This window comes from Hyperolius riggenbachi, chromosome 3, assembly GCF_040937935.1.
Source record: "Hyperolius riggenbachi isolate aHypRig1 chromosome 3, aHypRig1.pri, whole genome shotgun sequence".
Taxonomy (NCBI): Eukaryota; Metazoa; Chordata; class Amphibia; order Anura; family Hyperoliidae; genus Hyperolius; species Hyperolius riggenbachi.
Genome location: NC_090648.1, coordinates 100086026 through 100108340, shown reverse-complemented (window position 1 = coordinate 100108340; position 22315 = coordinate 100086026). Strand labels below are relative to the sequence as shown.

Sequence of the window (22315 nt, the reverse complement as noted above, 5' to 3'; positions counted from 1 at the left end):
ATAGACTTACCAAGTCTTCTTCAGCAGTGTGTATAGCTGTTGCCAGATTATGATAGCTGGAGACTAATAATGTTTCAACAAATGGAAGAAGGATTTGGGTATCTTGGTGAGGAGGATTGGGAATCTGTGCTAGACAACTCCTTAACTCCATTCCTCTTGGCTAGCGATGTGTTGAGATGCTCAGATCTTTCCCATACAACATATTTGACACCGGAAAAGCTTCAAAAATAGTGTGGCTCTTTTTCCCATGTTCCGGACATGCAGCAGTATAAGTACTTTCCAGGCTGCAGAGGATGAGGTCCTGGCAGACCGTTTGGGGCGTTCCTGATTTCTTACACCTAAGATGGCTTTGCTAGCAGCCATAGATACATACACACAAAATACAGGAAAGTATTGCTTATCCTTCTGCATTTCTATGTGGAACAAAAGGTTCTTTTTTTGTTGGAGACAAAAAGAAAATATTCATGTTATTAGTGTGGGTAAGGTATTACTTTTTGAAGTAAATTGTAATAGAGCGTAAGATTTGGCACCAGATGATGCTGCAGGTAGAGTGGATACAGCTGGAGTGGGGCTGCTGACAGCGTGCACTACAAAGAAATGTAGATCAATTCCAGGTGAGGTAAAGAGAAAATGCATGCAATAAACCCACACCTGTATTATCTATTGGGTAGAAACCTCAATTAGTGGGGGTGAGGAAGAAATGGCCTGACAGCTGTTTTGCAGTAAGTTACCGCTTCATCAGAGGGACAACAGGTGTCTGGCTTCTAGGGATTATTGTGCTTCTGATGAAGTGGTAACTTGCCACGAAACAGCTGTCTGGATGTCTTTTCCTCACCCCCACTGCCTATTTTATGTTTGCCCAGTGGAAAATACAGGAGTGGTTTTATTGCATGCAGTGACTCCTTTTCGTTTGACTGTGCCTAACTTTTTTTTTTTTTTTTTTTTTTTTTTTTTTGTGTTATCCACATAAGTGCAATACAATCTTGGCACTGTAAGTTAAAAAGTTTGTCAGAAATCAAGAATAGGTTATCAACCTGATGTATAAAGATCTCTGCAATAGAAAAAAACAAAAAAAATGGATATTGCAAATCAGACTCTTTTTTTTTTTTTTAGAGGAGGGTAGGTTTTTTTTTTTTTTTTGTTGTGGTGTTTTTTTTATTTTTTTTATTTTTTTTTTTGTTACTCCAGCTTTGCTGAAATTGTGCACTGTGTACTACTGGATTATTGTTACTTTGGCTTAACAAAAGTAAAGATTGATTATATGTACACACAATCTAATCAATCAAGTTTCAGCTGGTAAATGGCAAGAGGATTCCTATTAGTTGCTCTTGGCAGCAGAATTGACCTTCACTACTTTTGCTTGCAACTTAGTTGATGAATTGGTTAATGTATGGTTTCTGCACACCTTATGGTATAGTTGCCTAAAGGGACAGGTGCACTTAAGCCCCATCTACACGATACAATTTTTTGTGTGATTCGATTGGATCGAATTCGATTGATCGATTAAATCCGACATGTTCGATTGGGATTCAATAGTGTAGTCGAATGTCATTGCAAATCGATCACACAACCAATCGAAACCCGATCGGACATGTCTGATTGACTTGCTCAATCGAATTCGATCCAATCAAATTGCACAAAAAATTGTATCGTGTAGATGGGGCTTTAGGCAGCATTTGGATAGTGCCACACCGATCAATAATACATAAAGTACAAGTTCCGACTAGCGCTTGTACTTTATGCCTTCATACAGCTGTCCCTCTCTGTGTGGCAGACAGAACAGGTTGTTTCCTAGTGACCCTACAGTCAGGCCGATGTCCACTTATGTGTGCTGAACTTTTTTTTTCATATTATTTAAGCCAAGTACATGTAATATCTATTGTATTTTAGGAATACTATTAAATATTTCTTAAAGGACAGCTGTAGTGAGAGGCATATGGAGACTGCCATATTTATTATCTTTTAAACAATACCAGTTGCCTGGCAGCCCTGCTGATCTATTTGGCTGCAGTAGTGTCTGAAGTACACCAGGAACAAGCATGCAGCTAATCTTGTCCGATCTGACAAGGTCAGAAACATCTGATCTGCTGCATGCTTGTTCAGGGTCTATGGCTAAAAGTATTAGAAGCAGAGGATCAGCAGGACAGCCGGGTAACTAGTATTGCTTAAAAGGAAATAAATATGGCAGCCTCCATATGCCTCTTGCTTTAGTTGTCCTGGATATCCTGCTTATCCTCAGCCTGTTTTAGCCATAGACCCTGAAGGCAGATCAGGGGTTTCTGACATTGTCACTCTTTCCATGTGTTTTCTATATCTATTTTACTCTGAAGCCCTCATTTTCTTACTCAACTCAGAAACATTATGGTCAGTATGGTTGTGTTAGCGCTGGTTCCCACTTGGCGCTTCGTCAGTGCTTTGCTGATCTCCAGCAATCGGCAAAACACTGCTCCTAATGTATATATCCCTATGGATACATTCACACTGCAGCGTTTGAGATTGCGATCAATTGCAAACACTCTGCATGCAGCGTTTTGGGGACGATCGCGCTGTGATTCTCATTCTGTTGAACAGGAAGTGCAAATAGCAGAGAATTGTGAGATTTTGCCTGCCGAATCGTGACCATGGACCCAAACGCGATCGCGGGCAAGCGCCGAATGTGAACCGGCCCTTAGCATAATCTTTTCATCGTTATTACTAAAGACCCAGAATGTATTGAGAAAAGTAAAAAAAAAGTGGTGCATGCGCAAAAAGATGGTGAAATTTACCGATATGTGCCCAGACAGCCAGTAGCAAGTTACTTTATGCAATACACATTACAGTTTTCATGACTCCCAGTAAATGTTATGTGTTGTACATAAACCCCAAATACACATAGTAAGGGCCCATTCACACATCTGCAGTAGACCTGCCTTTTGCTACTCTGCATGTAAAAGAAGAGTTGAAATGCTATAATGCCAGCGAACTGAATTCATAAGCGGCATCAAAAAACTAAAGTCCAGCCTATTTCTTCTATTTCGGCAGACATCCAGCGGTTACTAGCGAGAATTCATCTGAATAAATTAGCTTGACCTTAAATGGCCTGTCAGGGTCTCTCTGTAGCTAGGTAAATCACTCCCATCAACCTATTTGCTGATGGCCGGGGGCAGTGTGGGACTCCACTGGTAGCAAATAGACTGCTGGCAGCTCTTCAGGCGATTCGCTGTCATGGTAATGTATTGAGGTGATTGCACACCCGGGCCCTTTCACACTAAACATGCTAACAATAGGCAGAAGCGCATATCACAGCGGACATTTTGAAACAGGCTCATTATTTTAAAGAGTACCTAAATTATAAATTACAGTTTGCTATAAACATAATAACATAATAAGTTGCCACACATACTAAAGTGTTATTCTCTCACCCCTAGGGTCGGTATTCCACATATGGTCTTGAAATCCCCCCCCCCCATGTCAATTTAATATGTTCATCTAACTGTACACCGTGTATAGACTACATATGAGTTGCCAGTCAAACCTTTATTTGGCTGGATGTGCACTTTAAATGGGACCTTGTTCACTTGCTCAGCTATAAGGTCTAGCGTGCCACTGCAAACTACAAACTTTATATGCAGCGCACAATTTTACCATCGTTGTTGTATTGTATTTCCTTTTAAACAATATCAGCCCAATCTGAATAACACCAGACACAAGCATGCAGCTAATCTAGTCAGACTTGGGTCAGAGCACCTGATCTGCATGCTTGATCATGGTCTATGGCTAAATGTTTTAAGAGCAGAGGGTCAACACCGCAGTCAGGCAGTGCACATTGTTTAAAAATACATAAATGGTAGCCTCCAGGTTCCATTCATTTCAAGATTGCTTAAAGAGACTCTGTAACAAAATGTTCAGCCTTATTTCTGCTATCCTATAAGTTCCTGTACCTGTTCTAATGTGGTCTGTCTTACTGCAGCCTTTCCTAGTTGCACAGTGGCTGTATTTTCTCTGTTATTTAGTCTAATCTTCTTTCCTTTGTCAGCTTTGTCGGGCTCAGGCACGCAGGCAGGAATGTGCTGCTCTGCTTGTGATAGGATAGAAGCTATACACACCCTCTCCACATCCCCTGCAGGCTCGTGTGAGTCACAGACTGAGCTCCTCTCAGCCTATCACAAGATGGTTAGAAGCCATGTCTTTTGTTTGTAAACACTGCCTAAAACTGGTAATTACAAGCCAGTATTGCAGCAGGGAGTGGCAGAAACAACACAGAGGGGCCCAGGAAAACATAATGAATAGAATGGTATGCTTTTTAAAATGGGAAATAATGCGCACAGATTTAGTGTGAAAGGACCCAAAGAGGATTGCAGCTGTTTGAGGGACTCTGCTGAAGAAACTGCTACAAACAGCACCTGTGTTTAATACAAGACAAGAAGCAGTCTTGTATTTTAACAATTTATTTGCCGGAACATGTTGTCTCCGCTAAACATGCTCTGCAGTTCAGAGAGAGCTTCAGAACATCTGTGTGACATCTGGAGGTCACGTGATCACGACATCATCATGACTGGAAAGAGACCGCGAGAGGGTGGGGGATGAGAGGAAGAGAAGCAGCAGAGGAGGGTGAGGCAGGGAGCAATGCCGCAGGGATTGTGTAATTAGACGGTCAGTCACCCCGGCTGCCCTTCTTGTTGCAGGAAAACCCTCTAATCTCGGTTCAGCTGCCTGGCGTGTTTCTCTTTATACAGAAAAGAAAGAAAAAATGAAAAAATGTATTGATATTTTATAAAGTGCCAACATATTTTGTGGCACTGTACAAAGTAACAAAATACACTGTGGCCCATGAAAAGCAGGGGCCCTGCCAGTGCATCGGGACACCTACTCCACAAGTAGCACCAAAAGGGCAGTGCAGGTGGATCCCAGTACTCCTACCAACTGGGGCACCACCCACGGCTGCCACAGAAACGAAATGCCAAACACAGGAAATAAATGCACACTCCAAGACAGCACTTGCCTTTTAAATGGGTCCACAGACAGCCAGGCAGATAATAAAAAGATGCAAATACATGCACCTGTGTCTGCAGTACCGAATCCAGCAAGAGCTGAAATGGGCGGCCATAGACAGGAGAAAGATCTGTCGCACACAATCATAGACTGTGTGACAAGCAGGGGACACCGTGCGCAGGTATCCCTCTCCAGGACCCCCTCCCTACACGCACCTGGTCCCTAGGAGCTGCATAAGGAAGAGTTTAAATAACAAAATACACTGGGGCATATGAAAAGCAGGGGCAGACTGACTGTCTGTGGACCCATTTAAAAGGCATGTGCTGTCTTGGAGTGTGCATTATTTCCTGTGTTTGACTGTACAAAGTAACAAACAAACATACGGGGTACAAAATAATACAGACAATAGTGTACACCAATATACAAAATACAGAGTTTATACAAAATACAGAACTGCATGCTGCGTTTTTTCCGTCTCCAAGAATTTTCTGGGTGCCCTCCATCCCTTTTGTTCCACTAATGCCACCCCAATACCTCATTGGGGGGGATTAGCTGATAACATTTTTGTCCTGCAGTCACTGCACATGCCTCTGGGCATGCTCGGTGTGCACTTCTGCAGTGACATGAGCTTTTGGTTTAGACCAGATGAGCTGCAGCAAAGGCTTCTGGGACAGGAGAGGTGGCATTGTCACATTCTGACGATTGCTTCCATGTTGAGGATGTATCTAGTTATTTAGAGCCAGCAGAGGGGAAGTTTTTTTTTTTATATTTTAAATAAAAAAAACTTTAGTATTTTAATGTGAGGATAGTGCTCAGTGTGTGTGAGGTCTGAGGTGTGTCAGGTATTGTCTTTGTATTAATGTCCAATAAGGTAAACCTGTCACCTTACAAGTCTAGTATGACCGTTAAGGGGTTTATGACTGTCTTGCAGTAATTGCATCACATCTGATGAATGGTTGTGTTCTCTCTCTACAGCCTGCGGAGAGACGCTGCAGGAAAGCCAGGGGAACTTCTCATCTCCGGGCTACCCAAATGGCTACTCTGCATATGTGCACTGTGTGTGGAGGCTGTCGGTCACCCCAGGGGAGAAGGTAGGAAGGCAACCCTACACCATGTGCCTTTTGTCAATAAAAAACATAGAACAAAGAATTGAACTGACTCTTGGGTGCATGCAGAAATATTCTTAATTATTTATTTTGAATAATTTAATTAGATCAATAAAGTAAAAAAAGATTGAGTATCAAAAATTGCATGGATATACAGACACAATACACAACAAATACATAACAAATACACACATACAAAAAATCAATCAGTCATTTTTGTCGTAGTGGTCGTCGTAGGCACTGCACCACAGTGGGTACCTATAGCTGTGGTGGCTGTGCTTACTGCAGATATCTGACAATAGGGCCTGAGGTGGTGCTTCCCAATGAGCGTAGGTGGAAACTACGCCACTTTGTAAATTGCAACACTGTTTGTGTTGTGTATTTACTCACGTGTAGATGTGGATGCTTCTATGTGGGAAAAACCAGTCGGGCATTTAAAGAACGTATAAAAGAACACACGGGCGACATTGGGGGGTGTAACTTTAGGTCCCCAATTTCTAGACACATCCACATGACACATAGGGGTGATGCTAGCTACATTAGGTTTGTAGGTCTAGACAGAGTACACCCACATGAAAGAGGTGGGGATGTTGACAAACGACTTCTACAGATTGAACTTAGGTGGATTTATGAATTAAATGCCACCAAGGGCAAAGGTCTAAATGACGCAGTGCAATATGGTGCTTTCCTGCCGTCCTAGCAGGTTGGCTGTATCCTGGTGTGTTTCTTGTACTCTGCTCAATTGCACCCTCCCTAGCGGGTGTTCCCTTAGGTTTCCCTTCCCTTTCCTTTTCCCTTACTTTTTCTTCCCCCTTTTTCCCCTCCCCCTCCCTCCTCTCTCTCCCCCCTTTTTCCCCTTTCCCCTTTCCCCTTTCCCTCCCCCCTTTTCCTTCCTCCTTCTCCCCTGTCTCCTTTTGTTTATGCGCATGGGTCCCACTTATTACAATAGGAATGTGTTATGTAGGTTCACATAAGTTGAGAATACTGTTTTTACATTTATATGGTCTAATCTTTGAGCCTCTGTTTAAGATGGATAATAGTACTAGTATATAAATATTGATTTGAATATTTGTGTGGGCCCCTCGGGATGCCTTTTTGTCTTTGTTTTGTTTTCTTAGGTTGTTTTGTATGTTTATTTTGATTGATTATGTTTTTCGTGTGTGGATGCTGGTATCAAACGGTAAATGCCATGCTGTGCCGAGGTTTTTTGCATGCCTCCCTCCTCTCCCCCTGCTCGCCGTCAATGGGACGCTGAACTTTCGTTTGCGCCCCATGCTGGGACGCACGGTGTGCTTACGTCCGTCTCCATGCGCCTTGGTGCGCTGGGCGGCGTGTGACACCGTGCGTCTGTGATTGGCTGTCTCTTGCAGCTGATCAGGCGTACCATGTGGGTGGAGATGGGCGTGGTCTAGAGCTGAAATACTCGGCACAGTCTGTCAGTGATTAGAGAGCTGTAAGGACGCTGTCTTGGAAGAGGCCGTCATTGGCAACGGCGAAACATGTCGACACTTATGCGTCTATTCATGGACTGTATCCCAGCAATCTTCCTGTAAGCCAGAGACCCTGTACTTCCCTGGGGTCATCTATACTGGATGGTAACTATGCATTACTCCATGCAGCGCTCATGAACTGCCTTATAACTGCCCAGAAACTGCTGCTTGCTAATCCAGCTAATCTAGCTTTTTTGCTTTGCCACTACCAAGTGTTTTTACATCAATGTTTGCTGATCTAACTGCATTTTGGATTAGAGGCCTGTACTTCCTTGGGCTCATCCACATTGGATGGTAACTATGCATTATTTCATGCAGCGCTTGTGAACTGCCTCCTAACTGCTCTCAAACTGCTGATTTCTAATCCAGCTAACTCAGCTTGCCTGCTTTGTTGCTATCAATGTCTGCTGATCTAACTGCATTTTGGATTACATTTGAACCATCCTAATTGCTCCCAAACTGCTGATTTCTAATCCAGCTAACCCAGCTTGCCTGCTTTGCTGCTATCAATGTCTGCTGATCTAACTGCATCTTGGATTACATTTGAACCATCCACATTGGTGTTTTGATGCATGTATTGATATCCCTGTCTGTGCTGGAACTTTTTCTCTGGGCTAAGAGAGGCTTTACACTACGGTGACTGCACACATTAGTCCCACGGATTTGTGGACTTCCTGGGTGACTGCGATTGGGTCCAGGACTACCTGCATTCATAATACATGGCGGGACTCTTTCCAGCAATTAATTGATTGGCTGCATATGGGCATTTTTGAGCATTTTTTGGAGCATTTTTGGAGCTTTTTAGAGCATTTTTTGAGCTTTTTAGAGCATTTTTTGGAGTTTGGCGAATTGCAATTTTGAGTTACCAACATATGTGGTTACAATTGCTCATTAGGTGACAGTGTCACTTTGTGAGCACCACAGAAACCATTTAACTGGCCAGGTCAGGAGGACTGCAGCCTCCCTTCAATTGGGATATTTTGTCCAATTTTTAAGAGTGTTTTTGTATGTGTGTATTTGTTATGTATTTGTTGTGTATTGTGTCTGTATATCCATGCAATTTTTGATACTCAATCTTTTTTTACTTTATTGATCTAATTAAATTATTCAAAATAAATAATTAAGAATATTTCTGCATGCACCCAAGAGTCAGTTCAATTCTTTGTTCTATGTTTATTATTACTCGCTGACATGGTGCATGCAGTTATTGCTAACATTTTCGATCTTTAACCTGGTTTATATTGAGTCTTCTGACTCTCGAATTTTGTTTGTCTGATTTCTGCTCCGGTACCCCTTTTGCAATACATATACTTCTGCCTTTTGTCAATGTTTCTTTCTCTTGTGGGTTCCATGCCAACTCTGGTTGGATGGTTGGATGCAGCTATTGTCTCAGCAGGCCTCATGCAGTGATGTAACTGCCAGTGGCGTAGCTAAGGCACTATGGGCCCCAGTGCTAGTCTTACATTGCCCCCTCCCCCCTCCCCCCCCAGCACTCTATACATAACAATTGATACGGCGCACCAAAATCTGCCAAGGAAAGTACAACCACAGTGTCAGAGGTGCAAGAAGTGGATGGGGAACAGTTTAATGATCACTACTATTTAAAGCATCTATAGAAGTGATTATTACCAGCACAGGACCAATAAATAGATAATACTGCATTGGAGGGAGGGCCCCATGGGGCCTCTTTGGCCCAAAGGCCTTGGTGCGGTCGCAACCTCTGCACCCACTATTGCTACGCCACTGGTGACTGCATTTCAGCTAATATCGGCATCACATCTGAGGTGGACAAATATGTAGCATGATCAGGCAGTAGTCCTCTCCTGTCTTGTCTACGGATAGTTTTAATCATGTATCAGTTCAATTGGGCGTCGCCATCGGCAGGCATCTGATAGACGCATTGTGTTCATTTCAGTAATCAGGGAGTCATTTGGGAGCGCAATGAGGCTAGTAGCAGATCAGCTACTACATAGTACTTAATGGTTGCAGACAATTGGCTACAACTATCCGATGTTTGAGTGCTGGGTTTCTAGGTTACTTTTAGGTCTTACTGGGGGGAGGGAGGGAAAACGCATTAGGTGGGGTTTAGGGTTGGGCGCTAGGTAGGGGGTTAGGCTCGTACAGTGGGGATTAGGGCTAGGCACCTACAGTGGGGATTAGGCTCTTATAGTGGACAGTTAAGATTAGAATAGCGTTCCGGGTAGCCTATAGTAAAGGATCAGTCATGTAAATTACCAATCTTTTCCTATTTGCGGCACCACCCAGCGTCCAAATAATGTGGCAACACTGTAATATGTACTCCATTTAATCCAGTGCAGTCCAGGAAGTATTGGTCAATTTCAGAAAGTGTGTGTATACCATTTCATGTCTGACTGGTTCTCTTTATTCTCCTTGCAGTTGGTGGTACAATAATAATAGCAATCTTCTGATTACCACCCTCTATAGATAATGCTGAATTTCTCCTCTTTGGATATATACCGCAGCCGCCTCTGCTGGTACGACTACATTGAAGTCAGAGATGGACACTGGAAGAAAGCCCCTCTTATTGGTATTCTCCTTTAATGTATAACAGATGTGATCCTTGTATAGATAGAGCTTCTACAGTGTAATGGCTGCTGTTTTTCTCAGGGCGCTACTGTGGAGACAAGATCCCCGAGCCTATCGTGTCCAGCGATAGCCGCCTGTGGATAGAGTTCCGTAGCAGCAGCAACTATGTGGGGAAGGGATTCCATGCTGGATATGAAGGTAAATGTTCATGATGCTGTCAGGTCAAAATGTAGTGTGTCCCCATAAAGTGCCCATACGTCAGAAGATGATGGGCAGATTCGGCCAAGAGACAAATCTTTCAGCATGAAATCTCTCATGAATCGGCTGAGTCTGCTGCATCCGCCGCCTGGCCTCTGTTCCCTAGTGAAGAAATGTGCATGTATGTGTGCATTTATACAATACGTGTCCTGTGTGCACATCCCTCTTCTGAATCCGCCACTCCTCCATTAGCACTATACACGCTGTCCTATTGGGCTAATTGAAGAGCGTCAGGTTTGGACGAAAGACTTACACTGCGACACAGGATAGGTAATGTATAAATGTACCATTATATACTTCAGAAACAGCGCCATGGGTTTTGTTTCGTTTGCCGCTCGTCCTGATATTGCTCGGTGTTGCTGCTATCAAGCAAGTTGTCCCTACATCTTGCAGCATGTCTGACAAATACATACGACCAATTTCAGTCCGAAATTGTCGAATGGGCGTGTACTTAGCGGCACTGATTTTCATCAGATAAGATTATAATCTAATTGGATGGTTGATCGGATACCAAGTCGGCTGATGTACGCCCACCTGCAAAATGGGTAATTGGGCCGCCGGCAATAGCCGGTGCCTGAATTACGCATACTCCCCCGAGTTCCGGCAATTCTGAGGGGGAATAGCATTAACGTCACCCAGGAGTTTGCCTGCAGCAGGGTGAGCCATCATTTGGGTTCATACTGCATTGAAATTTGGCCGCGGCCATTTCAAATGTACGTACCTCTGAATCCTCCAGACACTTCCCATGGCCTCCACGAGAACGCTGCTGTTCCAGACCCTCTGAAATTTTGCAGCCACACTTTTCTTCCTGTTTGAGAGGCTTTCTGAACATATCCAATAAACTTTTGACAGATCTGTTCAGAGAGTCCATGCACTGCAACAGTGAGATCGAGGAGGAGATGGGAAGCCTCTTCCCTCTACCTTGATATCTCATTTTGGGGGGACACGCCTCTGGTTCACTTTAATTATGCGTTTCGGTAGTGTCGCTATGCTCCCCTGAGATTTACCGAGTCCACTGTCATGTCACGTCACTTTGGAACCCTTGGAGGAACAATGCAGTTCCTTCCTTTAATCATGGCTTAATTTCCCTTATCCTGAATCCAGTTTTGAAGGGGATCCAATTAAATGATCGTTATATATTTAGGATACGGAGTCCTCAAAGAAAACCCATGCAAACTTTGGTGAAACATATGAACTCCACGCAGATAATACTCTGAAAGAATTTTTGAACCTGGGAGTATAGCACTTCATGGCAAGTATGGTATCCACTACACATCTATAGCCATCTTAGTGCCAATACAGGGTCACATTGTAAGCCTATTTAACAGAGCCCTCTTTCCCGTGTGCTCTTCTCCACCACCATTTTTACTCAGTGACTCGTCTTTTTTATTTTTTCCTACCTTGCAATCTGCTACACCGTTGTTTACCGTTGTATCACGATTTTGTGTACCATTGCTTAACGCTGTAATGTCCCTGTGTACCATTAATGTTGTAATATATCTGTTATCTATTGTGTATCGCTGCATATTATGTTAGTGCTTTATAAATAGTTTAATGATAATGTGCTAACCTGTTTTACTGCTGTTTTGGATCACTCAGCCTGCATGTTCCTGCTGTGAGGATTTCCCTCCCGCAGTGTTCATTAGTCTCTATGCTCTCCTGCACATTGTCACTGTCCCTTCTCATACTCCTGCAGCTCTGTGTGGAGGGGAGATGAAGAAAGACATTGGTCATATCCAGTCTCCAAACTATCCGGATGATTACCGACCAAACAAGGCCTGTGTGTGGAAACTGCGGGTAGCTGAAGGCTTCCACATCGGGATTACCTTCCAGTCCTTTGAGGTCAGAGGCAGAGGGAACATATTATTCCAGCATCTCTATTCTGTTCTTTCTTTGTTTCCATTTTTTCTTTTTTTTATTTGTGTGCTTTTCACAGAACACAGTGGGCTGCGAACCTTTCCAAGCCTTATTATGCTCTCAGCAGTAGCTCTTGCTCGCTGGTCTATTTTTAATAGAATTCTGAATTAAACCCCCAACTAAGACAGATTTTAGTTTAGAAAAATTAAATTGAGTATACAGTTTGCTACTGCCTTCAGGACCAATTCATGCATTCTCATGTTCTCAACAACTTCTTAATGCCTGCTCACCACCATTCCAGTTAATCTTAAAGTGGACCCGAACTCTTGCACAGCACACAATGAAAAGGCTTTATTCAACATATAGTTGCTGAAGAAATTAACTTCTCTGTATAGGGATGGTCAATGAGTTGTGCAAATGTGTGCAGCTTGGAAAAGAACCGTTCAAATTCTGCTGATGTTAAATTTCATTAGTCCATTTTCGAGCTGCATACATTTGCAAACAAATCTTGCATAATCCTGCATCAACTTGAAAATATTTACATCTCATTGACCATCCCTATCTCTGTATTGTTTATTTGGGCAGATAGAAGTGTCTAATTAGTTCTTACCAGCAGCTGTGAATAGACTGCAGGAGAGCTTTGAGGCAGCTCTCCATACAGTAAACACTGAAGCTTAACCTTTTCTGTGCTCCCTGCAAAAGTGAAACCCAGTAAAGCTTTAGTGTTTTTTGTTTTTATTCCCATAAATTATGAATAGAAGGTATTTGTCATAATTCAGTTCTAAGTTAGCAACTGTGGTTTCCCATGATGCAGCACTCCTGAATGTGCAAATCAACTCTTTATGCCCCTGTAGAAGGCACAATTACATTTTAGCTTTGCTATTGGTTGCTTTTAACCCTTTATATCTTCCAGGTGGTTGTGGGTCACATGCGCTGTCTGGCTATTCCATAAATTATAATGAAGACTTTTTTTCCATAAAGATTATCATGCTGTGGCTAATCTTTTAGAGCAGAAATAGTTAAGTTCCACATTAAACCATGCCTCTTTACTAGAGACTGACAGGGATGATGGGTTACCAGTCAGCAGGAGGGCATATCGTCAGCTGATAGTGGAATCTCCATTCCGAAAGAATTCCAAAGACAGTGCAAAGAATGCTTGGTCTCCCAGAATGCTCTGGGAGCAGAATTCTGCATAGCAAAGCAGCCTGGGCTGTGACATCACTGGGAGAGCGGTACTACATACCAATATACAGCGATATATAGGAAGTGTTTCTGATGTTGAAACAAGGAAAATTACCATTAAAAACGGGTATCCTGAATAATTTATTGCATTCTACTATATGTCACTATAGTGTCTCTTTAAGGGAAGTTTCAATAAGATTCATATAAAAACCAGTGGAGTATGATCTCCAATTAAAACGTCTTATTTTAGTTGTTGGTTAGAGCAGGCAAAGTTTTTAGAATATCTAGAGTTAAATAGAGTTTCTATGGCTGGCTTAGATTAATTTGAACAGATTTGTCCCAGTGATGAGGTCACGGAGTAAGATGCGCAGTGAAACTGTAACAAATGGGTGGGAAGGGATTGGAAAACCTGACGTATTTGCTGCTGTCTGTTTCCCCACTGGGATTTCCCTCACTTCCTGTTTGACAGAGAGAACTAACAAGTAAGGAAGAAATGGCCACAAATGGCAGTCTTATGGCATTCACAACTGGTGAAAGTGCAATTTTTTACCCCACTGTATCCAGAACTAAAATACGGTCTTGGTTGGCGCTACAGCCATTGTGTTTTTTTTTTAATTCTTGGCTACGCTTGATGATGGCAAAAGCAGGTTTGTTGACGTAATAAAAAGCAAAACAAAATACGACTGCTCTGAAACTCTTTAACCCCTGTGCAGTAAAGAAGGTCAGTGGGATACTAATAACTGACTTTAATGCAGATTGTTTGCAGCGTGGAATTAGGCCAATCAAAATTGACAGGAAGTGCATTTCATTGGCTCAGTTCCAAGCTGTATTTAATCTGAATGCAAGCTGTGTAGCTGCTTCTGGTCCATATGGTCCTGAGCTCCTATTACCATTAGATGGTGGGTGTACATAGCAGTCATGTTCCAGCTCCCTAACTGACTTTTTCCCCTATCACATGAACTCACCTATCCATGTCTCTTCATTCTGCAGATAGAGCGCCACGACAGCTGTGCTTATGATTATCTGGAGATACGGGATGGTAATTCCGAAACCAGCCCCCTGATTGGCCGGTTTTGCGGCTACGACAAACCAGATGACCTCAAAAGCTCCAGCAATCAACTCTGGGTTAAGTTTGTGTCTGACGGATCCATTAATAAGGCCGGCTTCTCCATCAACTTCTTCAAAGGTCAGCAGAACCTACTCATCACATAACGAGTACTTAGCAAGTCTCACCACAGGATGCAGTCATCACTTGTGAGGTCGGATTATATTTGGAAATTCTCTGTCTGAACATGTTAGAGTCCAAACTTGCCACATCTGTGAAGTATAAATTGTATCATTTGAGTTCCACATCTGCTCCGTATTGTAAATTGTGTAGATGGTTTTCATAGTTTTATGTACGTCTGCATCCCCACTGCCGAGCTATTGTCCACAGCTGCAGAAATTACTAATGCCCTTATTACAAACCTGATTTTATGTTCTCTAAAGCTCCATACACAGGCTAGATCGCAGTCATTGGAAACTATGCTGAACTATGCATTACTGAAAATCATTAAAAAGGGTGTTAGTAGTTTGTATAAGCTTGCTAATTTCACACTACCGAGTCCTCATTTTCATTCTTCCAGTAATGATCCAATAAGCAGAGTGTCGTTGTGATGGCACTGCATCCATATGTGCGCTGGCATTGTTCGCCCGTCGGTAACAGCTGGTGATAGCTTGTTTTCTGACAACCACGGTCTGCCATGTGTATAGAGCTTTCGGTTCTACCTTCTAATGACAACTAATGTATATTCCTAGTGAAGCTTGCCAGGTGGAAGTTGCTAGACCCTTTCATTTGCACCCTACAGATGAACAATAGATGTAAGAGTACAACATACACAGGGTGATTTTTCTCAAAGCAGAAAATCACTTCAAACAACCAGCCCCGTGCAGAGAACTTCCTGTTTTCATCTCTTCTGAATGTGATTGGATGATCCCCTGTGAAATGTCTGCTTTTCACTGCACATATCCTTTAGGACACCTGAACAGAGAGATATATGGAGGCTGCCATATTTATTTCTCGTTGGCTGCAGTAGTGTCTAAATCACAAACCTGAAACAAACGTGGCAGATTCAGTACCTGATCTGCATGCTTGTTCAGGGGCTATGGTTAAAGTATTAGCGGCAGGGTATCAGCAGGACAGCCAAGAAATCTGCATTTTTTTAAAAGGAAATAAATATTGTATGTCTCCCTCTAGCCCCAGGACCTCCTAATGCCGATCGGCGTAAAGTCCTGGGGCATGCGTATGAATCTCCTGCTTAGTGAGCGGAGCCTTCAGCCTCCGAAACAGCCGTCAAATCCCATTGTACAGCACTGCGATCTGCAGCAGCGCTGTACTGGGGACAGCCGTGTGACACAGCTGTCCCCTCCTGAGGCACAGAAGTGATCGGCTGTCATAGGCTGAAGCCTATGACAGCTGATCACAGGGATTGGCTGGCGGGGGGAGGGAGGGAGGGGAGTTTACAATGATAAAAACACCTTTTTTTAATTAAAAAAAAACACAAAAATAAACAAGCAAACATCTGGGGGGCGATCAGACCCCACCAACAGAGAGCTCTGTTGGTGGGGGGGAAAGGGGGGGGATCACTAGTGTGCTGTGCAGCCCTGCAGCTTGGCCTTAAAGCTGCAGTGGCCCATTTAACATAAAATGGCCTGGTCATTAGGGGGGTTTAACACTGAGGTCCTCCAGAGGCTAGATTCCTGTGCATTTTGTTACAAAGTTTATGTGATGCATTCCTGTTTTCTTATTTTTCCTTTTGCCTTTCTCATTGGGTGTCAGGGAAGAAGAGGAAATGGTGACCCGGGCTATGCGCCTCCCCACCTTTCTCTTCAGGAGGCAGAGAGGGGCACTCTGTAACATGCTTCCCTCCCATATTGCACTGCGGGCTTTATTAGAATTCTGACCCGGAAATATGTAGCCATTGAGTACGGTGGCATAGTGGTTAGCACTCCCGCATCAAATATGGAGCAGTACACAATCTGCATGGAGTTTGTATGTCCTCTCTGCGTTTATGTGTGAGTTTCATCTGGGCACTGTAGTTTTTTAATTGGTCCCCCACCCACTCAAAAAAATTAACTACAACAGGAACATAAGACTATGACTGGCTATGGTAGAGATTAGATTGTGAGCTCCTCTGAGAGACAGATAGTAATATGTGGGTATGAGAAGGAGGAAGGTGAGATCCGGCATTGACAACTTTTCTTTACTGTGCGAACATTACATGATACGTAATCTAGAAGCAAGTAAAATGTAAAGCACATACCATTGCAGAAGAATGGAAACAACTGAGGCTTTGTAGAAGCGCATAGTGCAAAACTGCTGTCAGGCTTGCAGCCCCCGGCACCCACCACTCGTTTCCATCCTTCTGCAATGGTATGTGCTTTACATTTTACTTGCTTCAAGATGATGTGCGCTTTACAGAGTATATCGTCTTGTCTCTTAACTGTCCCTCAGAGGAGCTCACAATCTAATCCCTACCATAGTCATATGTCTATGTATTGTGGAGTGCATGTATCGTAGTCCAGGCCCAATTTTAGGGGAAAGACAAATAACTTATCTGTATGTTTTTGGGATGTGGGAGGGAACCGGAGTTATTAGAGGAAACCCACATAGACACATGGAGAGCATACAAACTCCACGCAGATAATGCCCTGGCTGGGATTTGAACAGAGGACCTGGCGCTGTAAGGCTAGATGTCTCTATGCTTGGAATATTGTAAGGAAGACTCCAGTGACTTTGAAATGTTTGTGGTATTTTCTCAGACGCTGGTCAGCATTACGACTCAGCCCAGTGATGTAAAGCCATTGGCAGCATCTGGGGTGATGTCATCGCAAGAGACTCTGAGATCTCATCTCTGGGTGGAAAGCAGGATCACGATATCTTAGCAGACGCATGAAAGTGAAGGCAGTGAGAATGAGTTATGCCCCCAGGCACGGCGTCTGCGTTTATCATTAACGTTGTGTATCACTCTGGCTGCTGTTATGTTGATGGATTTTCCACAGAGCGTTGGCCAGTGATTGTATACTTGTAAAAATTCCAAGATGAGCTGTTGTGTATTGTCCTGGTCGGGACTCAGTGAGATGGGTAACAGAGAATGGGGGTAAGGATTATTTACAGGGACTGGAGAAGGATAAAGAGCTTGCAATGCACACTAATCAGTCAAGATCCAGCTGGTTTGTCTCTCCGCTTGCTTTATCAGCCTTAGTGCGGAAAACAGGGTAAATCCAGGATAAAGGGCATTTTACAGTATTCCTTTCTTTAAAAAAAAAAATGTATTGTTTGTTTCTGTAGCACATCCTAAAGTATGTAGTACTGGAGTAGTCTGACTGTATAGAGTGGGAGGCATATAAAGTTCCTTTTACATCAGGTCTTGTGCTGAAGTTCCTCTCCCCCTCCCTGCCCTCTGGTCAGCTCTCATTATGCCAACATGCCCAGCTCTTGTTGTCATTGGTAGAGATGGCCCTGTCTAGGAGAACTCATGGAGAAGCATGTGATCAGTTTGATCAGCTGATTTGTAAGGCTCTGATTTGCTGGTCATGATCATGTGCTGAACCAGGAAGTCATCACAGCAAATCATAAGTTTACAAATCTATCAGCTGATCAAACTGATCACATGATTCTCCATGAATTCTAAGCATTGCCATCCCTGGTCATCGGTGTACTTTTAAAGAGAGAGCTGTCAACCTATTAGGCTGGTTGCATGACAGATGATTAGGCCAATCGCCATCATTCAAATATTACTGGGAGGGGGCGCCCCAAGATCTGATGTGTGGAAGGGATGATGTCAGCTGGATACATACATACAGACATAAATAAAATAGGCTTACCTCTAAAAGAAGGGGGTACACCAAATAAAGTAATAACGTTTTTAATAGAAACCAGACACTTGGAATGATTCCTCACCAGCCGTTACGCTGTGGTTGCTGGTCTTGCAACCTATTCCTGTGAGTATTCTGCACATACTGTAGTTGAGTCTCCCATACCCTCAACGTCACCGTGCTACACTATCAGGGGTTGCTGGTGTCCCTGTCCTCATTTTTTGTCTCCTTTGGAAGATCTTCAGACTCCATTGGTACCACACCCTGTACGTCATTCAAATAGATTCAAGTATTGTCAAGATGCAAGAAAAGGAGGCCCTGCGGAGCCCCCGAAACAATTGTTGGATGTTTATATGTGGATAATGGCACAATAAAGGCGTGCTTATCTGAAAACTGGTGTGCTGACCATACTTGACTCTATGGTTGCCATTGGTGTGGCATCACATGTGCCAACAAGAGCTAGGCATTAGACACGAATACAAGAGCAAGGCAGACGGGAGTGGGACCTCAGGGCATGCCATGGTATATGCTAGCCGTGCCACTCCTCATCCCATAGCCAGGGAGCCCTGGATGGATGGAACACTGCTGCCATTACCATGGTAGCACCACAAGAGTCAGACCCACTGTTTAACTATCCTCCTATAAATATCTCTGCAACACCTACCAATCCACACCACTCCATAGCATCAGAGACAAGATTGCCCCCTTGCCATGGATTTCCAAAGACCACTTCAGGCATACCTCTGGCTCTTACTTTCTACATACCTCTTCATTATTGAACAGATTTGCTATCACTTCCTTTCTGTAGCCCAGTCATCAGATATTCCAATACTTTCCCACGCTATATTAAAGGGAACCTGAAGCGAGAGGTATATGGAGGCTGCCTTATGTATTTCCTTTTAAATAGCACTAGTTGCCTGGCAGCACTGCTGATCATTCTGGAATCAGTAATGTCTGAATTCCATACCTGTAACAAGCATGCACCAAATCTTGTCAGAAACCTCTACATGCTTGTTCAGCTAAAAATAAGAAAGGCAGAGGATAAGCAGGACAGCCAGGCAACTTGTATTGGTTCAAGTTAAATAAATGTGTCAGCCTCCAACGGTGTTAAAGGATGCCTTCTTTCCCCCCAACCACCACCATCTCTGCTAGATTGATTTGCATTTCATCTGCTTGCCTTTGCCCAAGGTCATTTTTTTTTTTTCCTTTTAAATATCCCTTGATTAAGGAAATCTTTTTCCTCCCTTTTGAAGGACTGGATTTTAATCGCGAAGCACATGGGAGCATACAGGATGGAAAACTAGTTTGGCAAGATGATGTTAATGTATAATTAGCCCAGAAATGAGTTATGTATGGATTTCTACTCAAGAGATTTATAAGCTTTCTTCTCATTGTACACCCTATTAGATTATGTCAGCAACTCACATTCTTCTGTAATATGGTCCATGATCCCCCAGGCCTCTGTCATCCTTTTGCACACACATATGTCTAACTAAATATGGGCTGTAGTAAAAGTAACATTAACTTGATGCCTATAATGTCCATATATAAGGAATGCAATTTTTCACAGATATTAGATGTTAGGGAAGGGGCTGAAAATGCCAAAAAAGAGTGCAGATTTAGACTTTGTGCTGCAGCTGCATGCAAACAGGTGACACATTAGATCAGTGTTTCTCAACATTTTATTGGTATGTACCCCTTTTAAAACCCTGTACTCACCACATACCCCCTAGCATAGTAAACATTATCACAAGTACCCCTTGACAAATATTTATTTAATCGTAGTACATAATTGGGTCTAAACCATTTCCAAGCATTTACTATTTCTTTTAATTAGCGAAAACTAAAATTTTGTGTTTTAAATGTATCATTTTCAAAAACTCTAAATTTGTTGTGCTTGGTTAAGTATATCAACTCAAATACCCCCTGGAGCAATCAGAAGTACACCCCTGAGGTACGCGTACCACATGTTGAGAACCTAGTGACTAGAGGATCTCGGGCGAGGCGACTGGTTGGTGAAGCCTCTGTTAAGAATCCAGCGTGGGAATAGGCTATGTAATGCGTTGCTGAGAAATCTGGACTGCCAGATCTTTTTGGCTGAGTGCATTGTTTTCCTCTTTGTCCCCTTCCACTCAAAGCTGCTTTGTCGTGGGTCGCACCATCCTCTGGTCTCCTTGAACTCTATTGCAGCAAAACTTCATTATCTCCTCTCTCCATAAAGGCTCCTACACAGGTGCAGCGTAATGCACGACCAACCGCCGGTCATGACTAAGTGCATGACTTGTTTGCACGACCAGTACATACACGTGCGCTGACCAAATCCCCATTCAAAAAAAACAGTGTGTTCAAACGACTTGTACACATGTGGCCAACCTGCACGACAATTGGCCAGTGAATCCCTATTATCAGTTGCTCATCTAGTCGTTTGCCACGCATACACACCTGTCCAACAGACACGTTTGGATAACAGTTAGGTTAAAAAGTTGCACGTGTGTACGAGCCTTAAAGGGAACCTTAACTGAGAGTGATATGGATGTTTCCTTGTAAACAATATCAGTTGCTGGCAGTCCTGCTGATCTCTTTAGTTGCAGTAGTGGCTGAATCACTCACCTGAAACAAGCATGCAGCTAAACCAGTCTGACTTCGAGCACCTGATCTGCATGCTTGTTAAACGGCTGTGGCTACAAGTATTAGGCCCTGTTCAGATCTTAGCGTTTTGCTGGCGATTTCGTCAAAACGCTCAAGCAATAGTGCTTTTTAAAGCGCTAGTGCAATAATAACCTATGGGCCTGTTCTCACTTTGGCGATTTGCGTTCATCGCTGGCAATTAACGCAAATCGCCAAGCGCAAAATTGTATCCTGCACCATTTTCCAGCGATTGCCCAGCGATCACGTTTAGCGCTATAGAAGCGCTAATCACGATAGCGGAAAATCGCCCCAAGTGTGAATGGCGTTAATCACCAAAAATCGCCAGAGCAAAATGCTAGCAAAAGCGATAGCGTTTTCCGATTTGCAAGTGTGAATGGGCCCTTAGGCCAGAAACCCACTAGGAGCGATTTTGAAAAAGCTAGCGATTTGAAAAAGCTTTTGCTTATGCACTGCTATGGGGAATTTTTATAAAATCAAATCGCTCAAGTGAGATCATAGCATTAAACTAGCAAGAGTTTTCAAATCGCTCAGAAAATCGCTCCTAATGGATTTCTGGCCTTAGAGACACCGAATCAGCAGGAGAGTCAGGCAACTGGTTTTATTTTAAAAGGAAAAATCCATATCCTTCTCAGTTTAGGTTTATGTTAACCTGGTATCAGCCTTTTAGCTTCTGTTTAAAGTCAACTGAATTCACAAGCTGCCCACAAGCTTTTTTGCATAAATCACTTTATTATTTTTTTAAATTTTTTACTGTAATGCTACATACACACAATGTGTTTTTTTTGGTTGATTTTCCATCTGATTGGTTCTCCGCTCGAATTTCTGTTTTATTCGCTTATCTTTTCTTATCAATTTCTATTCACTCCTATGAGAAATCAACCAGCAAAATGATCGGAAATAATATTGGACATGACGGAATTTATCTATCGATCTATCTATCTGCTGAGAAACCGTATGGTGTGTACCTAGCATTACTGTAATGGAAAACAGAAAGGGACTTCAGATAATTTCTTAGTAGGGCTACCACTTGTATATGTTTATCTCATTAGGTCACATGTCACTGCAGGTATGCTTTCAACGCCCATGATGTGATGGATGCAGAAGTCTGTGGGTGCCTATACAGATATCAGACTAACAGCTGAAATAATCTGACATGATTTCTTGAGTCGTTAAGTTTTCCATCTGCACATACCCTATTGGGACTGGTTCGCGGACACATTCAGCACTACCAAGCGTTAAAGGAACTGTCAGGGGAAGGTGTCTATAGAAGACAGATGGTACATTGTCAATAACATTAAATTGTGATATGAAACTACTATTAATAGTGGGCAACCTGGCAGTTGCATATGTCATAACGTTCACACTGTGATAAATTCACATGCCGGGAAGTAAAGGAAT

At 43.0% G+C, this 22315-nt stretch overlaps 1 protein-coding gene across 1 annotated transcript in view; it reads left to right on the top strand.

The window, feature by feature from the left end:
- Nucleotides 1-22315, top strand: part of BMP1 (bone morphogenetic protein 1) — a 150102-nt gene that overhangs the window by 96294 nt on the left and 31493 nt on the right. Inside the window, exons 8-12 of the mRNA XM_068274693.1 lie at nt 5947-6062; nt 10013-10115; nt 10196-10312; nt 12069-12214; nt 14402-14597. Coding sequence (XP_068130794.1) covers nt 5947-6062; nt 10013-10115; nt 10196-10312; nt 12069-12214; nt 14402-14597 — 678 coding nt within the window. The remainder of the gene's footprint in view (nt 1-5946; nt 6063-10012; nt 10116-10195; nt 10313-12068; nt 12215-14401; nt 14598-22315) is intronic.